The 16,443-nt window shown below is 46.3% G+C and overlaps 1 protein-coding gene across 2 annotated transcripts in view; it reads left to right on the top strand.

Annotated features, from left to right (window-relative positions):
• gpsm1b (G protein signaling modulator 1b) overlaps positions 1-16,443 on the top strand; it is a 306,395-nt gene that overhangs the window by 72,862 nt on the left and 217,090 nt on the right. The window contains exon 1 of one of the 2 annotated variants that reach the window (XM_085965372.1): positions 2,758-3,250. The exons of the other annotated variant lie outside the window; for it this stretch is intronic. Within the exon in view, the coding sequence (XP_085821498.1) occupies positions 3,087-3,250 (164 nt within the window). The 5' untranslated portion in view covers positions 2,758-3,086. Of the gene's footprint in view, positions 1-2,757; positions 3,251-16,443 lie in introns of those variants that run through there. 2 annotated transcript variants of the gene reach the window in all.

Here is a 16,443-nt window from a genome sequence, read left to right as displayed (position 1 = left end):
AGTGTTAATTGATAACCTTGTAGTAAAGGGGCCTTTAGGGAAGAGTCACCATAATATGATAGAATTTTATATTGAGTTTGAAAGTGATTTAGTTAAATCTGAAACTAGGGTCTTAAATCTAAGCAAAGCAAACTATGTAGGTATGAGGGGCGAGTTGGCTAAGGTAGATTGGGAAACTACATTAAAATGTATGACTGTAGAGAAGCAATGGTTAACATTTAAATAATTTATACATAATTTACAACAAATATACATTCCTTTAAGGCACAAAAAACCCACAGGAAAAGTGGTCCAACTGTGGCTAATAAGAGAAGTTAAAGATAGTATTAGATCAAAGGAAAAGGCTTAAAATGTTGCCAAAAGGAGTTGTAAGCCTGAGGATTGGGAGGATTTTAGAATTCAGCAAAGGAGGATCAAGAAATTGACAAAGAAAGGGATAATAGAATATGAGAGTAAACTAGTGAGAGACATAAAAACAGACTGTACAAGCTTCTATAGGTATGTAAAAAGGAAAAGATTAGCAAAAGTAAATGTGGATCCCTTAAAGGCTGAGACAGGATAAATTATAATGGGGAATAAGGAAAGGCAGAGTAGTTAAACAAATACTTTCTGTTTGTCTTCACGGAAGAAAATGCAAAAAATCTCCCGGAAATAGTGGAGAACCAAAGGTCTAGCAAGAATGAGGAACTGAAAGAAATTAGTATTAGTAAAAAAATAGTACTGGAGAAATTAATGGGACTGAAAGCCGATAAATCCCCTGGATCTGATGGCCTACATCCTAGGGTTTTGAAAGAGGTGGCTATAGAGATAGTGGATGCATTGGTTGTCATTTTCCAAAGTTCCATAGATTCAAGAATGGTCCCCACGGATTGGAAGGTAGCAAATGTAACCCCACTATTTAAGAAAGGAAGGAGAGAGAAAAGGGGGAACTACAGACCAGTTAGCCTGACATCAGTAGTGGGGAAAATGATAGAATCTATTATTAAGAATGTGGTAACAGGGCACTTAGAAAATAATGATAGGATTGGGCCGAGTCAACACGGGTTTATGAAAGAGAAATCGTGTTTGTCGAATCTGTTGGAGTGTTTTGAGGTTGTAACTAGCAGACTAGATAAAGGGGAACCAGTGGATGTGGTGTATTTATATTTTCAGAAGGCATTCGATAAGGTGCCACACAAGAGGTTAGTAGACAAAATTAGGGCTCATGAGATTGGGGGTAATATACTAGCATGGAGTGAGGATTGCTTAATGGACAAAAAACAGAGTAGGAATAAACGGGTCATTTTCGAGTGGGTAGGCTGTAACTAGTGGGGTACCACAAGGATCAGTGCTTGGGCCTCAGCTATTCACAATCTATATCAATGATTTGGATGAGGGGACCAAATGTAATATACCTAAGTTTGCTGATGATACAAAGCTGGGTGGGAATCTAAGTTGTGAGGAGGATGCAAAGAGGCTTCAAGGGGATATAGACAAGCTAAGTGAGTGGGCAAGAACATGGCAAATGGAATATAATGTGGAGAAATGTGAACTTATCCACTTTGGCAGGAAAAATAGCAAAGCAGAGTATTTTTTAAATGGTGAGAGATTGGGAAATGTTGGTGTTCAGAGGGACCTGGGTGTCCTTGTACACGAATCACTGAAAGTTAACACGCAGGTACAGCAAGCAATTAGGAAAGCAAATGGTATGTTGGCCTTTATTACAAGAGGATTTGAGTATAAGAGTGAAGACGTCTTACTGCAATTATGTAGGCCCCTGGTGAGACCACACCTGGAGTATTGTGTACAGTTTTGATCTCCTTACCTAATGAAGAATATACTTGCCATAGAGGGAGTGCAACAAAGGTTCACCAGACTGATTCCTGGGATGGGGGGATTGTCTTATGAGGAGAGATTAAGTAGACTAGGCCTATATTCTCTAGAGTTTAGAAGAATGAGAGGTGATCTCATTGAAACATACAAAATTCTTACTGGGCTTGACAGGGTAGATGCAGGGAGGATGTTTCCCCTGACTGGGGAGTCTAGAACCAGGGGCACAGTCTCAGAATAAGGGGTCGGCCATTTAGGTCTGAGATGAGGAGAAATTTCTTCACTCAGAGGGCGGTGAATCTCTGGAATTCTCTACCCCAGAGGGCTGTGGAGGCTCAGTCATTGAGTATATTCAAGACAGAGATCGATAGATTTTTGAATATTAAGGGATATGGGGATAGTGCAGGAAAGTGGAGTTGAGGGCGATGATCAGCCATGATCTCATTAAATGGTGGAGCAGGCTCGAGGGGCCAAATGGCCAACTCCTGCTCCTATTTCTTATGTAGCAATGAATGCTGTTAAGAGAGGCCCATGAGATGTCCGCAAGTCACTATACAAGGCTCAGTACTGTGGGGTTACATTCAACCATTGAATGGGCAGGGTGTTTAACAGGGGGCCGATTTAATACCGCCGTTTTGAGACCCCACTTAAGTTGAATTTCTCCCCCCACACATCACTCTGCTCCATCTATAACATGCAGTGTACACCAGTACATTCTAATTGGGGACAATTGCAATCTTACAAAAATATTTTTTTTGGCAGACTTTGGCTTGGAAATATCAAACATTTCTGTAGTCTAATTTCTTTTTGTTGGACTAATCTTGTTGCCTGCGGCTCATGCATGTGCGCAGATGCTGTGCTGGTAATCCGAGGGTTAAAAGGATGCAAAGCTGACGCTGGCACTTTGCTGAATTACAGAGGATTTCTTTGGCAGTATTAGCTGCGCAGTGACAGCTGTCACGGCGTCCTGCCTTATGTTAGACGAGTGCGTTCCCTCTCGTGTGAGCACCTTGTCAGCGGCACCGTCGCTGCACAGCTAGATCGTTCCAGAGTTTGCCACAGATCCGAGGTATTTCGGGCAACAGCGAAAAAAATGTCAGCTGTGTGAAGATTACATTGACTTCCTACTCGGGCAGAGACTCGGTGAACATCTATTGGTAGCAGGAAGCCCTACTTTGGAACTGAGAGAGAGCAGGGTACACTTTTTTTATCCTTCTTGAATTTGCAAGATCCGGATCTTGTTCCCGAACTCGTCTTGAGAAATTAATTCCGCAATTATGCCAATACTACATCTGAAGACGCAGCCTCTGGGGTTCAACCTGGCGGAGATGGCTGTTTGCAGACTTGTCCATCATGGGTGGAGGCCTCGTGCTCTCCTGCTGCCAGTAGGCCTGGAGCTGTGGTTCTATGTCCAAAAGATTAAAAGCATGCGAAAGAAAAGGTAAAAATGTTTTTCGTCCTATTCAAACAAAAAAATGAGAGATTCAAGTTGGTATCCGTTGGCGTGCAAGTACGTACAAATAACAGTAATGTGTAGTTGTAAAAAAAATTTCATCACCGCGAACGGCATCTATTATCTATGGAGCAAATCAGGGTTTGTGTATATTGAGGGGTTTTTACCACATCGACAAGGTAAAGCCAAGAGCCATAAAACACCAAAAGGCAGATTACCGCTTTCTCTATTCCCTTCCCTTCCCTCCCCCCTCCCCTCGAGTATGTCTGTTCTGCGGGAGTGATTGCTGACACAGAGTTTGAGTCGTTCTGTGCATGCACACCTCTATGGAGGCGGAGCCCAGCCCAGCCTGTGTCCCGTGTCCCGCGCCCTCCAATCGGAGACAGAGACCTGGAATTACTCTCCAGCAGGCAGGATCAATTTACACATTCCAGACAAACTGTTGGCTGGTCCCCTTGTAGGTCAACACAATCAGAAGTCTGGTCCAACCCACATAACCGCAGCCATGTTCTTGGAAAACCCTAGGTAAGGGGCCAAGGCAGGCTTGTAGTGTAGAACAGCGGCGAGTTTGCAAAGAGTCAGAGAGGCGATCGGATAAAAGGCCTGTGTTCACTGGAGTTTAGAAGAATGAGAGGGAACCTCATTGAAACGTATAAAATTCTGACAGGGCTAGACAGACTGGGTGCAAGGAGGCTGTTTCCCCTGGCTGGGGGGTCTAGAACGAGGGGTCACAGTCTTAGGATACGGGGTAGGACACTTAGGACTGAGATGAGGAGAAATTTCTTCACTCAGATGGCGGTGAACCTGTGGAATTCTCTACCACAGAAGGCTGTGGAGGCCAAGTCACGGAATATATTTAAGAAGGAGATGGATAGATTTCTTAACACAAAAGGCATCAAGGGGTATGGGGAGAGAGCGGAAATATGGTATTGAGATAGAGGATCAGCCATGATCATACTGAATGGCGGAGCAGGCTCGAAGGGCCGAATGGCCTCCTCCTCCTATGTTTTCTATGTTTCTAAAACAAAAAGTGGTTACACGACGCCAAGCTCCGCTTTGAAAAGTGTGTTGATTGCTGGAGGAAGGGAAGACTGAGGGAGTTAATTCGTTTTGTTTTTTGTTGTACATCTTCAAAGGAGTGAGCTTACTATAAATTCTTCAGAAAGTGAGATTGTGACCCCGTGTGTCAGCCGTGGCTCAGCAGGCAACACGCTCGCCACAGGTCGTGGGTTCAAGTCCCACTCCAGAGACTTGAGCACAAACCCCAGGCCGACATTCCCAGTGCAGTGCCGAGGGAGTGCTGCACTGTCGGAGGTGCCGTCTTTCAGATGAGACATTAAACCGAGGCTCCGTCTGCCCTCTCGGGTGGATGTAAAAGATCCCATGGCACTATTTTGAAGAAGAGCAGGGACTTCTCCCCGGTGTCCTGGGCCAATATTTATCCCTCAACCAACATCACTTAAACAGATTATCTGGTCATTATCACATTGCTGTTTGTGGGAGCTTGCTGTGCGCAAATTGTCTGCCACGTTTCCTACATTACAACAGTGACTACACTTCAAAAAGTACTTCAATGGCTGTGAACGCTTTGGTTTGTCCTGAGCTCATGAAAGGCGCTATAGAAATGCAAGAGTTTTTTCTTTCATGAAAAGGTAGGATCTGAAATTATACTTGAGGTAAGCGGCACATGAGCATTTAATGCATCTGTCTAAAATTCCCTTCCTTACTATTGCAGCCAAGGCATGAACCAGTTCATTTTAAATGGGATACCTCCTCCCCTAATAATAGGTGGTAAGCTTGTAACCCACCATGTCATTTTTAGGGTCTTTGGCGTTTTCTGTTATAAAACACAGTGTGATGCTAATTTCAGGCCCTGATTTTTCAGAATAGTGGCTATGGGATCTTTTACATCCACCCGAGAGGGCAGCTAGGCCCTCGGTTTATCGTCTCATCTGAAAGAGGGCCGCTTCTGACAGTGCAGCACTCCCTCGGCACTGCACTGGGAACGTCAGCCTGGGGTACGTGCTCAAGTCTCTGGACTGGGACTTGGACCCACGGCCTTCTGCGAGTGTGTTGCCCGCTGAGCCACGGCGGATATGGCATTGATGAGAAGCAGAATTTCACTGAAACGTGGATATAAAATATCATGTTGCATTGCAGTAAATAATAAACGGATATAATAGAGGCAGAAGTGAATATTCATTCACCCAAGAGCTGTGGTAGGGACAAAAGGCACACGGAGTTCTTCTAATTTGTGAAAATGCCTATTTATCTTGACATGGTTTTCATTTTCTATTTAACTTAATGGGCTCTTTTTCCTAAAGGCACTTCAGGCATAATCCATGACATTGTAAAGAAAATAATCCATTTATTATAAATAAACTAGAAGATCAACATTAGAATTAAGCAACATCTTCGGTTCATGCAAGATTTAGAATTGCTCTAACTGCAATATTAAAATAACACCTTCGGACTTTCCAAAATGCATGCCCTTTTGGCAAACAAAAGTCTTTTTTATTCATTCCTGGGATGTGGGCATCGCTGACAAGGCCGGCATTTATTGCCCATCCCTAATTGCCTGTGAGAAAGTGGTGGTGAGCCACCTTCTTGAACCGCTGCAGTCCGTGTGGTGAAGGTACTCCCACAGTGCTGTTAGGGAGGGAGTTCCAGGATTTTGATCCAGCGACGACAAAGGAACGGCGATATACTTCTAAGTCAGGATGCTGTGTAACTTGGAGGTGGCGGTGTTCCCATGCGCCTGCTGCCCTTGTCCTTCTAGGCGGTAGAGGTCGCGGGTTTGGGAGGTGCTGCCGAAGAAGCCTTGGTGAGTTGCTCAAATCAAATCAAATCAACTTTTATTGTCATTGTTAGTGCACAAGTGCAGTACAACGAAATGTAGGCTTGCGGCTCCCGAGAGTGTACATTTAGATTAAGACATTTAAACATTCAACATACATTTGGCTTGTAATACATTAACATAAACATAACCATAATAAAGTGCATTGGCAGATGTGCAGGCTTGAGAGTTTATTTGTGGAGTTCAGTAGGATGACAGCCCTGGGAAAGAAGCTGTTCCTAAATCTGGTCGTACGGGTGCGAATGCATCTGTAGCGTCTCCCAGATGGCAGGAGGGCGAACAGACTGTGGCTGGGGTGGGTAGGGTCTTTGATGATGGACCGTGACCTCCGTAAACAGCGTTTCTGGTATATGTGCTCTATGGTCGGTAGCCGGGTGCCGGTAATGCGTTGGGCAGTTTTGACTACCCGCTGCAGGGCTTTCCGGTCATAGTAGCTACAGCTGCCATACCATACTGTGATACAGTTCGTCAGGATGCTCTCTATTGTGCAGCGGTAAAAGTTAGAGAGGATCAGGGGTGACAGGTTACATCCCTTCAGCCTCCTTAGGAAATATAGGCGCTGCTGGGCCTTCTTCACCAGAGAGGAGGTATTGAGGGACCTCTTGTAGATGTATCTTGTGCATCTTGTAGATGGTACACACTGCAGCCACGGTACGCTGGTGGTGGAGGGAGTGAATGTTTAAGGTGGTGGATGGGGTGCCAATCAAGTGGGCTGCTTTGTCCTGGATGGTGTCGAGCTTCTTGAGTGTTGTTGGAACTGCACCATTCCAGGCAAATGGAGAGAATTCCATCCCACTCCTGACTTGTGCCTTGTAGATGGGTGGTCAGGAGGTGAGTCACTCCCCCCAGAATACCCAGCCTCTTTATATCTTTGACTAACCCCCCTCCACACACACACCCCCCCCCCCCCCGCCCCCCCAACGAAAGTTTATATACTCACGGTTTTGCTCGGGCTTGATGAGGGCTACTAAATATCTTAATGGACATGAGTTGTGGTGCAATCAGGACAACCATACCAGAAGCAATCTGTAAGCTAACATCCAGGTAGAAAGTGGTGAGAGAGCCCAGAGCACTGAGGATACGGACATGTATTTACATGCCAAATACATGCGGATACCAGAAATCTGAAATAAAAACAGAAACTGCTGGAAAACACTCAGCCGGTCGGGCAGCATCCGTGGAGAGAGAGAAACCGAGCGAACGTTTCAGGCCAGTGGCCTTTGGTCAGAACGGGGAGAAGTCAAGTGATTGAACAGTTTATAATATAGCAAGTACAGAGACCGGGAAAGTGGGGGCGGAGGGAGGGGAGGAAAGAACAAAAGGGAAGGTCTGTGATTTGGTGAAAGGCAGGGCTAATTAAAGGACAAAAGGGATGATGGTGCGAGGCAAAAGGGGGCGATAATGGGACGAGTCAAGAAACGAAAGATGGGTCTAGAGGAGCTGTAAGTGGCAACAGCACAACCTTTACCAGCACTTGCTGTCCAAAAAAAAAACGGGAGCCGTGGTTAATAATTGAAGTTATTGAACTCAATGTTGAGTCCGGAAGGTTGCCAAGTGCCTAATCGAAAGATGAGGTGCTGTTCCTCGAGATTCCGGTGAGCTACGTTGGAACAGTGTCTGAGGCCGAGGTCATAGTGGGAGTGGAGCGGAGAACTAAAATGACCACCGACCGGAAGCTCCGGGTCACGCTTGCGGACCGCAAGGTTACTCAGCACAGCGATCATCCGATCTGCGTTTGGTGTCTCCAGTGCCATCGTGAGCAGCGAACACGGTGTACATGGTTGTGTTTTTAGTTCTTTTTTTTCTAATTCTGAACCACACCTCTGGGGCTCTCGAGCCTGCCAACAACAGGCTTCTTCCAAGTACAACCCCCACAGGATTGATTGACGCCGCCATTTGTCGTCTTCCTGTGTCTTTTCGTGTAGCCAAGTTAAATAATTTTTCAGCCAATCTGGAGCCAGGCTCTGCACGTTGCTATGGCAATGTGATCTTCTCTGTGTGCTCTTTAACGAGGTGTGATTCAACAACCTTTTTTTTTGTTTCAGCCTGTTTGTAGCCAATTTTAATTCTTCCACATAAAACTTGTATGTATTTTGACTACATTTTTAATGGGGCCTGTGGCAATTCCACGCTCTCAGATCACATCCTGTGACATTGAAGAAAACCTTCAATATTGGAAGTAGTTTGATGACACTTATTAACCCCCTGCAACTAAAACACACACTTCAATTTTTTTTTAAACATGGAATACTTTTAAGCAGTTGTGGGCAATGTTCCCTCTAATTTTAACAGAAAATGCTGGAGATACTCAGCAGGTCAGGCAGCATCTGTGAAGAGAGAAACAGAGTTAACATTCCAGGTCGATGACCTTTCGTCAGAACTGGAAAAAAAGCAGGAAATGGAACAGATTTTTAAGCAAGTGTAGGGGCTGGGAAAGGGGGGAGGGGATGAAAGAACAAAAGGGAAGGTCTGTGATAGGATAGATCTGTTCCATTTCCTGCTTTTTTCCAGTTCTGACGAAAGGTCATCGACCTGAAACGTTAACTCTGTTTCTCTCTTCACAGATGCTGCCTGACCTGCTGAGTATTTCCAGCATGTTCTGTTTTTATTTCAGATTTCCAGCATCTGCAGTATTATCTTTTTGTTTCCCTCTAATTTTGTTTGGCGCTGTGCGGCCTCTTTTTAAGGAGCTGCGCGGGCCACTCAAAATACCGCGCATGAGAGGGCAGTCGGGGCCCTCGGTTTAACGTCTCATCCGAAAGATGGCCCCTCCCACAGTGCAGCACCCCCTCCCCCAGCACTGCGCTGTAGTGTCGGCCTAGACAAGCCGCTGCGCAGGTTCCCTGGAGCGCTGCGCGGCTGCACAGCTTACAGGGAGCAATTGGCCGTAGATGTAATCTTAAAACGTGGTATTATTGGCTTCCGTCTATCTGCTGAATATATCCGAGTGCACACTTCCTTGTCGTGGGAATTTCGCACTATGGCATCACATGACGAGAATAGAAGGGGTAAGAGGAACAATGTTTCTTTTTGCTTTTGGCGCGCGGTCCCTTTAAATTTGCTGCCTGTACGGCCGCGCGTGCGCAGTATCTTTTAGAAACATAGAAAAATAGGAGCAGGAGTCGGCCATTCGGCCCTTTGAGCCTGCTCCGCCATTCAATATGATCTTGGCTGATCCTCTATCTCAATACCAAATTCCCGCGCTCTCTCCCCATACCCCTTGTGTCTAGAAATCTATCTATCTCCTTCTTAAATATATTCAGTGACTTGGCTCTGTGTGGCCCCTTTAAGGAGCTGCGTGGGCCATTCAAAATACCGCGCATGAGAGGGAAGACGGGGGACTCGGTTTAACGCCTCATCCGAAAGATGGCCCCTCCGACAGTGCAGCACCCTCCCCCCAGCACTGCGCTGGAGTGTCAGCCTAGAAAAGCGGCAGCAGCTGGTAAGTGGCCTGCACGGGAGCTCCCGATTTGGTGTGCGCACACGCACCTTAGTGGGGGGAGCACTGGTAAGGAATGAACCGTTCAAAGTCAAGGTTAGAGGCTGAAAATTTGCCTGGGAGAATTTAGGGAAATGAGAAACCCTTGATGCCCTGTCAGGAGGCGGTACCAAAAGGAAAGCGAACCAATCAAATAGCTCAGAAAATGTTATGTCCACCATTTTTCTCCCCTCGACTTCAGGCTCAAAGTAAGGTTTCTAAAATAAAACCATTTAAATAATTGCACATTTCACAATGACATGAAAACATTTTTCCTATAAAATTATCTTTGGTGTCCTGGAGTAAAGGAAAGACTTGCATTTCTATAGCGCCTTTCACAGCCTCAGGACGTCCCAAAGTGCTTTACAGCCAATGAAGTACTTTTTCAAGTGTAGTCACTGTTGTAATGTGGGAAACGCAGCAGCCAATGTGCACACAGCAAGCTCCCACAAACAGCAACGTGATAAATGACCAGATAATCTGTTAGCAGGGACAACGTACTGAATTTGGATGATCAGCCATGATCTCATTAAATGGCGGAACAGGCTTGAGGGGCCGAATGGCCTACTCCTGCTCCTATCTTCTATATTTCTTTTGTTTGTAACACAAATTGGAAAATAAATAATTGCTTTCGTAAAGATGTTACAGTGTCAGCCAGTGGCTCAGTGGGCAGCACCCTTGCCTCTGAGTCAGAAGGTTGAGGGGTCAAGCCCCACTCCAGAGACTTGAGCACAGAAATCCAGGCCGACGCTCCCAGTGCAGTACTGAGGGAGTGCTGCACTATCGGAGGTGCTGTCTTTCGGATGAGACGTTAAACCGAAGCCCCCATCTGTCCCCTCAAGTGGACAGAAAAGATCCCATGGCCACTATTTCGAAGAAGAGCAGAGGAATTATCCCCGGTGTCCTGGCCAATATTTATCCTTCAACCAACATCAGTTTGCTGTGTGCAAATTGGCTGCCGCGTTTCCTACATTACAACAGTGACTACATTTAAAAAAAAAAAGGAACTTCATCATTGGTTGTAAATCGCTTTGGGACGTCCGGTGGTTGTGAAAGGCGCTATAGAAATGCAAGTCTTATTTTTTTATTTTTGGATCTAATAACTCAGCTATGCTCGGTGTTTTTGTCCCACACCATGATCTTTCCTCATTATTACTGTATCCTCTGGCTTGCCACAGGAGTTTCACTCGTGATGCGTGTAAAGTTGGTGCATCTGTCACACTTCAGGCATCACGCTTTTTCTATCACACTTTGTTGTCACAGTTATTGGCAAATACTGGAACTCTCTGGGTGTTTTTTTTTCCTCCTCCCTTTCGGCTACTAAACCTCGGGACCCTCTGTGCTGTCATATTGTGCGTTCTGTCCGCACAACCCAGGAAATCGTACCAAAGAGTGGGGAAAGTATTGATTCAGGTTAGAAGAGCTGTATTCCTAGATTGTCACCAGACTGTATCCCTTTTTCAGACCCTGTAATCCTCCGCCCCTCAGTTCTGCTAGAATTCTCCCCACCCCACCTCGGCAATACTGCTGGAACTAAGACCCCTCCAGGAGTCCTGCCCCTCCCCTAGTGTTTTCAAAGTCTGGGAGGACCCCCCGCCCCCAGTGCCATTCACCTCCGAGACTGTTAAGTCTGTGTGTTATAATGAGAATTACGACACAGACCACAAGAGTAAATTTTAACAGGTCTTTACTAGTCGAAGGTCAGGGCGGAACTGCCCAATAAATCATTACACAGCACTTATATACCGGTGTGGTCACCACCGGTATTACAGTATACAGCAGCCAAGATAAAGTAGTGCAACTCTTGAAATAGTTCTCTTAAAGGTGGAACGGTTACATACACCACAATCCTCCCTTTTTAGCTTAACAGTATATATTCCCCATTAAACATAACATACTAACATATATACACAACTTCATGTAAAAACAGTTCACAGATTCAGTCTCTGAGGAGGCCTCCTGACTCGGTCCGGATAACGCCTCGGTGGTGTAGTAGTTTTCGGTGGTGTAGTAGGTTCTCGTTGCTGGGGTGACTCATCTAATAGTCCTTCACTGGACTTAACAGCTTGAACTTTCGTAACTTCAGAACCAGCATTGCTGACTTCTAAAGGCTCAAGTACCTTGGGAAGTTTTTCTACTTCCAGACTGATTTGGCTCAGTTCGGAGGGACCACGTGCGTGACCTGGTAGGGGTGATAATGGTTCAGATGAGTCATCATCTTCTGCTTCTTCTCTATTGTCTTCTATTTCCTCCATCACTTCAGCTTTTGCCTCTGCCACCAATTCCCTGAGTGGCTTATTACTGCTGACACTGCTCACAAAAGGGTGCTCTTCTTAGCTTTCAACTGATCGATGAATTTGACATATTCCCTTTCTTGCTCAGCTTTGATTCGTTTGGCCTCATCGCGCAGACGGTTTGTGTGTTCCTGATCCATTTTCTCAATCAGCTGCTTCTGCTGTCTTCCCAGATTCTCCAACTCTGTGTCAAAGAACTTTTTCTTTGCATTCATCTCTTGCTCAAAACGGCGAATCATTTGTTCTAATTGCTGTTGTAGTTTGAAATTGAGTTGAGTTCGAGCCCGGTGTTCCTCAGAAATGTGCATGTCTGTAGACTGGACAGACTCAGAATTCTCTGTCAAACTATGTTGTTGTTGTTCAGTGGAATTCTGTCCTGATACTTTGTTCTCTTCTGAAGCATTTATGCACTCCTTCGTTTTTCCATCATTAGTCTGCAAGTCCATTTTAGACTTGTCTTTTGCACATGGGCTGGTCTTACCATCATCAGTTCCAGAGTCTGAGCTGATTGTCTTCACCGAGTTCTCACTCTCTGCTTTGTCACTGTCACTGCTGCATATGCCCTCATCCAATATTCTGGACAATCGTTCAGGTTTGACATCTTTTTTTCCGGAATCTACCGTTATTGCTTTTAGGGAGTGCCAGTCCATATTTATTTTCCTGATCCACTCCCGTCCCAGAAGTGGTGGACCTCCCTCAGGTAGTACATATATGTCCATTCCTTGGTGTTCTTTGCCCTTGTGTACCACCTTGACTTTTATCTTTCCGATGGGGTATACTCTTTGCCCCGTGTATGTCTGCAATACTATCTTCGTATCCCGTAGGGGAATATGTGTGAATAACCTTTTGTAATCTTGCTTATTCATGACCGTCAACGCCGATCCGGTGTCCAATTCCATCTTCACTTGGACTCCTGCTATCTGAAGTGTGACCCAGATAGTTTGTAGGTCAGCTTCCTTACTCACATTGTGAATTCTCAGACTACCCAGTTCCTTGCTGTTGGAGTCCGAATCCGAATTCTGTTCATCCGAACTCTTCTCAGCCACCTTAGGTACCTTTCTGCACCTTTCCTGCGGTGACTTTTTGTTGCTGGTCTTCTTTCCTGACCGGCATACTTTAGCTATGTGACCAAGCTTGCCACATTTTCTACATTCCTGATTTTTAAACCAGCATTGGTTCTGATCGTGTGTTGTCTTTCCACAACAATAACATTTCGTTGTCCCCAAAGCCATTTGATCTACGCCGAGTACCGCTGCCTTCAGCTGCATTTCCGCAGTGCCTCTCGCTGCGGCTTCGTGCGATGCTGCAATAGTGACAGCCTTATCAAGTGTAAGATCATTCTCTTCAAGCAGCCGCTTTTGTGTTCCTTCTTTCGACAATCCACACACGAATTTGTCTCTCAGTGCCTCTGTCAGACTTTCCCCAAACTGACAGTATTTCGCTAGCTTACGCAGTTCAATTAAATACTCCGCGTTGCTTTCCTCTTTCAGTTGCGTTCTCGCATAAAATTTAAATCATTCCGCTAACATCAGCGGTGTGGGGTTCAAATGATTTCTCAGGACAGCAACAATATTAGCGAAAGCCTGATCCGCCGGTTTAGCTGGTGATAGAAGATGCTTCAATAGCCTGTATGTCTTCGCACCCATTGAGTTTAGTAAGGTTAGTGCTTTATCTTCATCGGATATTTTATTTGCCTTACAATAAATCTCTATGCGTTCTACATACGTGGCCCAATCTTCAACATCGGGATCGAAATCGTTGATGTTACCACGCTTAGGCATCCTCGCAATCTTCTTGAGAAACAAAAAGAAATTTTTCTTTTCTTTTTTTTTTCAAAATGGCGGTTTCCCGCGCTTGTCTTCTTCCCCCGCCTACGAAAATGGCGGCTTCCCGCGTTTGCCTTTCTCCCCCGCTGGCTGTAATGGCGATTGCCGTATTGCTGCGTTCGCCCTCCCCAGCGGTTCTCAAATCGCACCTCCCAGCCCCTCTTGCAGTCCGGTCCTTTCCCCCGGCTGCGGCTGAGTTCTCCGCGGTTTTTTTATTTTCTCCCGCGCCTACGCTGTCCCGACCGCTGCGCCTCGCGGCCTCGGTAGCTGCCCGGCCTTTTTCACCGGTCGCGGTCGAGCTCTCTCGACGCTGTTGCGTCTCCCAGCCCGCTTGCAGCCCGGTCTTTTACACCGGCTGCGTTTGCATTCACCGCGGCTCCCGTGCCTTGCGCTGCCCCAGTCTCGGCGCCTCTGGCCCCGACTTCTGTCCGGCTCTTTTCCCCGGCCGTGGTCGAGTTCTCCGCCCTTATATCCTCCGTTTTTCCCTCCCCTACTTCACAGCCAACGTGGCTGACTTGCTGCTCGTCGCTGATCGGCTTACCCACCACCGTGATAGAAGGGATGATCACTGCCTGTTGCTGATGGAAGGCTTCGTGTCAGGATTCTTCCTTTGCTCTTCAGACCCGAGTCTTTTCTCAGCAGAATGATGAGGGCGGATGCCTCTTCTCGACGCCCGTTAAACTGCCTTGGATGTATCTCTGCCGCAGGGTAAGATCGTACTCGTCGCCACTGTTAAGTCTGTGTGTTATAATGAGAATTACTACACAGACCACAAGAGTAAATTTTTAAATGGTCACCACCGGTATTACAGTATACAGCAGCCAAGATAAAGTAGTGCAACTCTTGAAATAGTTCTCTTAAAGGTGGAACGGTTACATACACCACAGAGACCCCCCCATCTCTGTGCTGCAAAAACCTCGGGTCCCATTGACTGAAAACCGGACAGTATTTTAAAATAGCAGGAAAAATCCCACAAAAAAAACGAACTTGTCACCGTTTAAATTGATAAGACGTGGAATAACACTCCCGATTGTGAGTAGACAATTGCTGCAACTCCCCTCCCCCCGCCCCCCCCCCTGCCAAGAGCAACTGCGCGGAGAGCCATTCATTCAAACGAGTTTTGTGTCCAGCGTACGTGTTCTGTCACATTTCATCCCTCCCTCCCTGTGCACATTTCTTGGCAACTGACTTGCTGATGTGAAATTTGAAACTCCTGCAGCAGCAATTCATTACAGTGGAGGTGGGGAATGTACCAATCGAGATGAGGCAGCAGACGTCGTCTTCTTAGGCAGTCCCTCGGAGCCGAGGATGGCTTGCTTCCACATTAAACATGAGTTCTCGGGTGACTGATGAGGCCAATGCGGAACCGACAGTCTCTGTCGCAGGTGGGGCAGACGGTGGTTGAAGGGGGCGGGTGGGTGGGGTGCTGGGGTTGACGTGCGCTCCTGGCAATCGAGATGAGGCAGCAGAAGTAACAATATGATGATTAGGAAATGAAGCGTGAGGTGTCTGAGAAACCTGGCGAGGAAGCCAGGAACTTCAGTTTAGCCAGAGCCTTTGATGGCCTCGTGTTCAAATATTTAGCAAGTGAAGTAACTGAGAAACGAGATCCACAGGTTTCACCCGCCTTTGTGTCTTGTGTTTTTTTAATGCCTTGTATTAGAAACATAGAAACATAGAAAAATAGGAGCAGGAGTGGGCCATTCGGCCCTTCGAGCCTGCTCCGCCATTCAATATGACCATGGCTGATCCTCTATCTCAAATAGAAACATAGAAAAACAGGAGAAACATAGAAAGATAGTATTTAAATACTATTTGATATTGTCTTTTTTTTGTCTTATTTTTGTTTCTTTCCCTGTCAACATGTGTTCTCTTGCTCTCCCTTCCTCTTACTTCATCTCTGCTTCATAGTCATAGAATTACATTGAACTTTACAGCACAGACATAGGCCATTCGGCACAACTGGTCCACACGAGCCTCCTCCCACCCTACTTCATCTCACCCCATCAACACAACATAAACATCTGTTAGTTATTGTCTAACCTGTTCTCTCTTTGTCTCTTTGCCGGCTTAATATTCCAATGGAAGCACTGAAATCCCGTTGCTAAACGTATAGCTGCTTTTACTTTGCGTAACAACCTGTTGTATTGGCAACTGCTTCCCGGCAACTTTATTACCAGGCTTGCGGCCTGATGCGTGAGACTCCCATGTCGGAAGCAAGCCCTACTAGTGGCAGCACGGTGGCGTAGTGGTTAGCACTAGCCTCACAGCGCCAGGGACCCGGGTTCAAATCCGGCCTCGGGCGACTGTCTGTGTGGAGTTTGCACATTCTCCCCGTGTTTGCGTGGGTTTCCTCCGGGTGCTCCGGTTTCCTCCCACAGTCCAAAGATGTGCAGGTTAGGTTGATTGGCCATGATAAAAAATTGGCCCTTAGTGTTAGGGGGGATTAAATATGTGGGGTTACGGGGATAGGGCTTGGGTGGGATGGCTGTCGGTGTAGGGACCGAGTGCTAGGGTTTGGATGATCAGCCATGATCTCATTGAATGGCGGAGCAGGCTCGAAGGGCCGAATGGCCTACTCCTGCTCCTAGTTTCTATGTTTACTAGCACAGCTCTTGGTCCAATGTAATAACAGCTTTAATATTTTTCTTGTGCTGTATCTCTGTAATTTCCTCCAACCCTACAACCCTCTGAGATCTCTGCACTCCTCCATCCCTGATTTTCAT

Source organism: Somniosus microcephalus, chromosome 23 (genome assembly GCF_052327205.1).
Source record: "Somniosus microcephalus isolate GS21.2 chromosome 23, FLI_Smic_1.0, whole genome shotgun sequence".
Classification (NCBI taxonomy): Eukaryota; Metazoa; Chordata; class Chondrichthyes; order Squaliformes; family Somniosidae; genus Somniosus; species Somniosus microcephalus.
The sequence above is the reverse complement of the archived record's forward strand: the minus strand, read 5'-3'. Positions and strand labels throughout refer to the sequence as shown.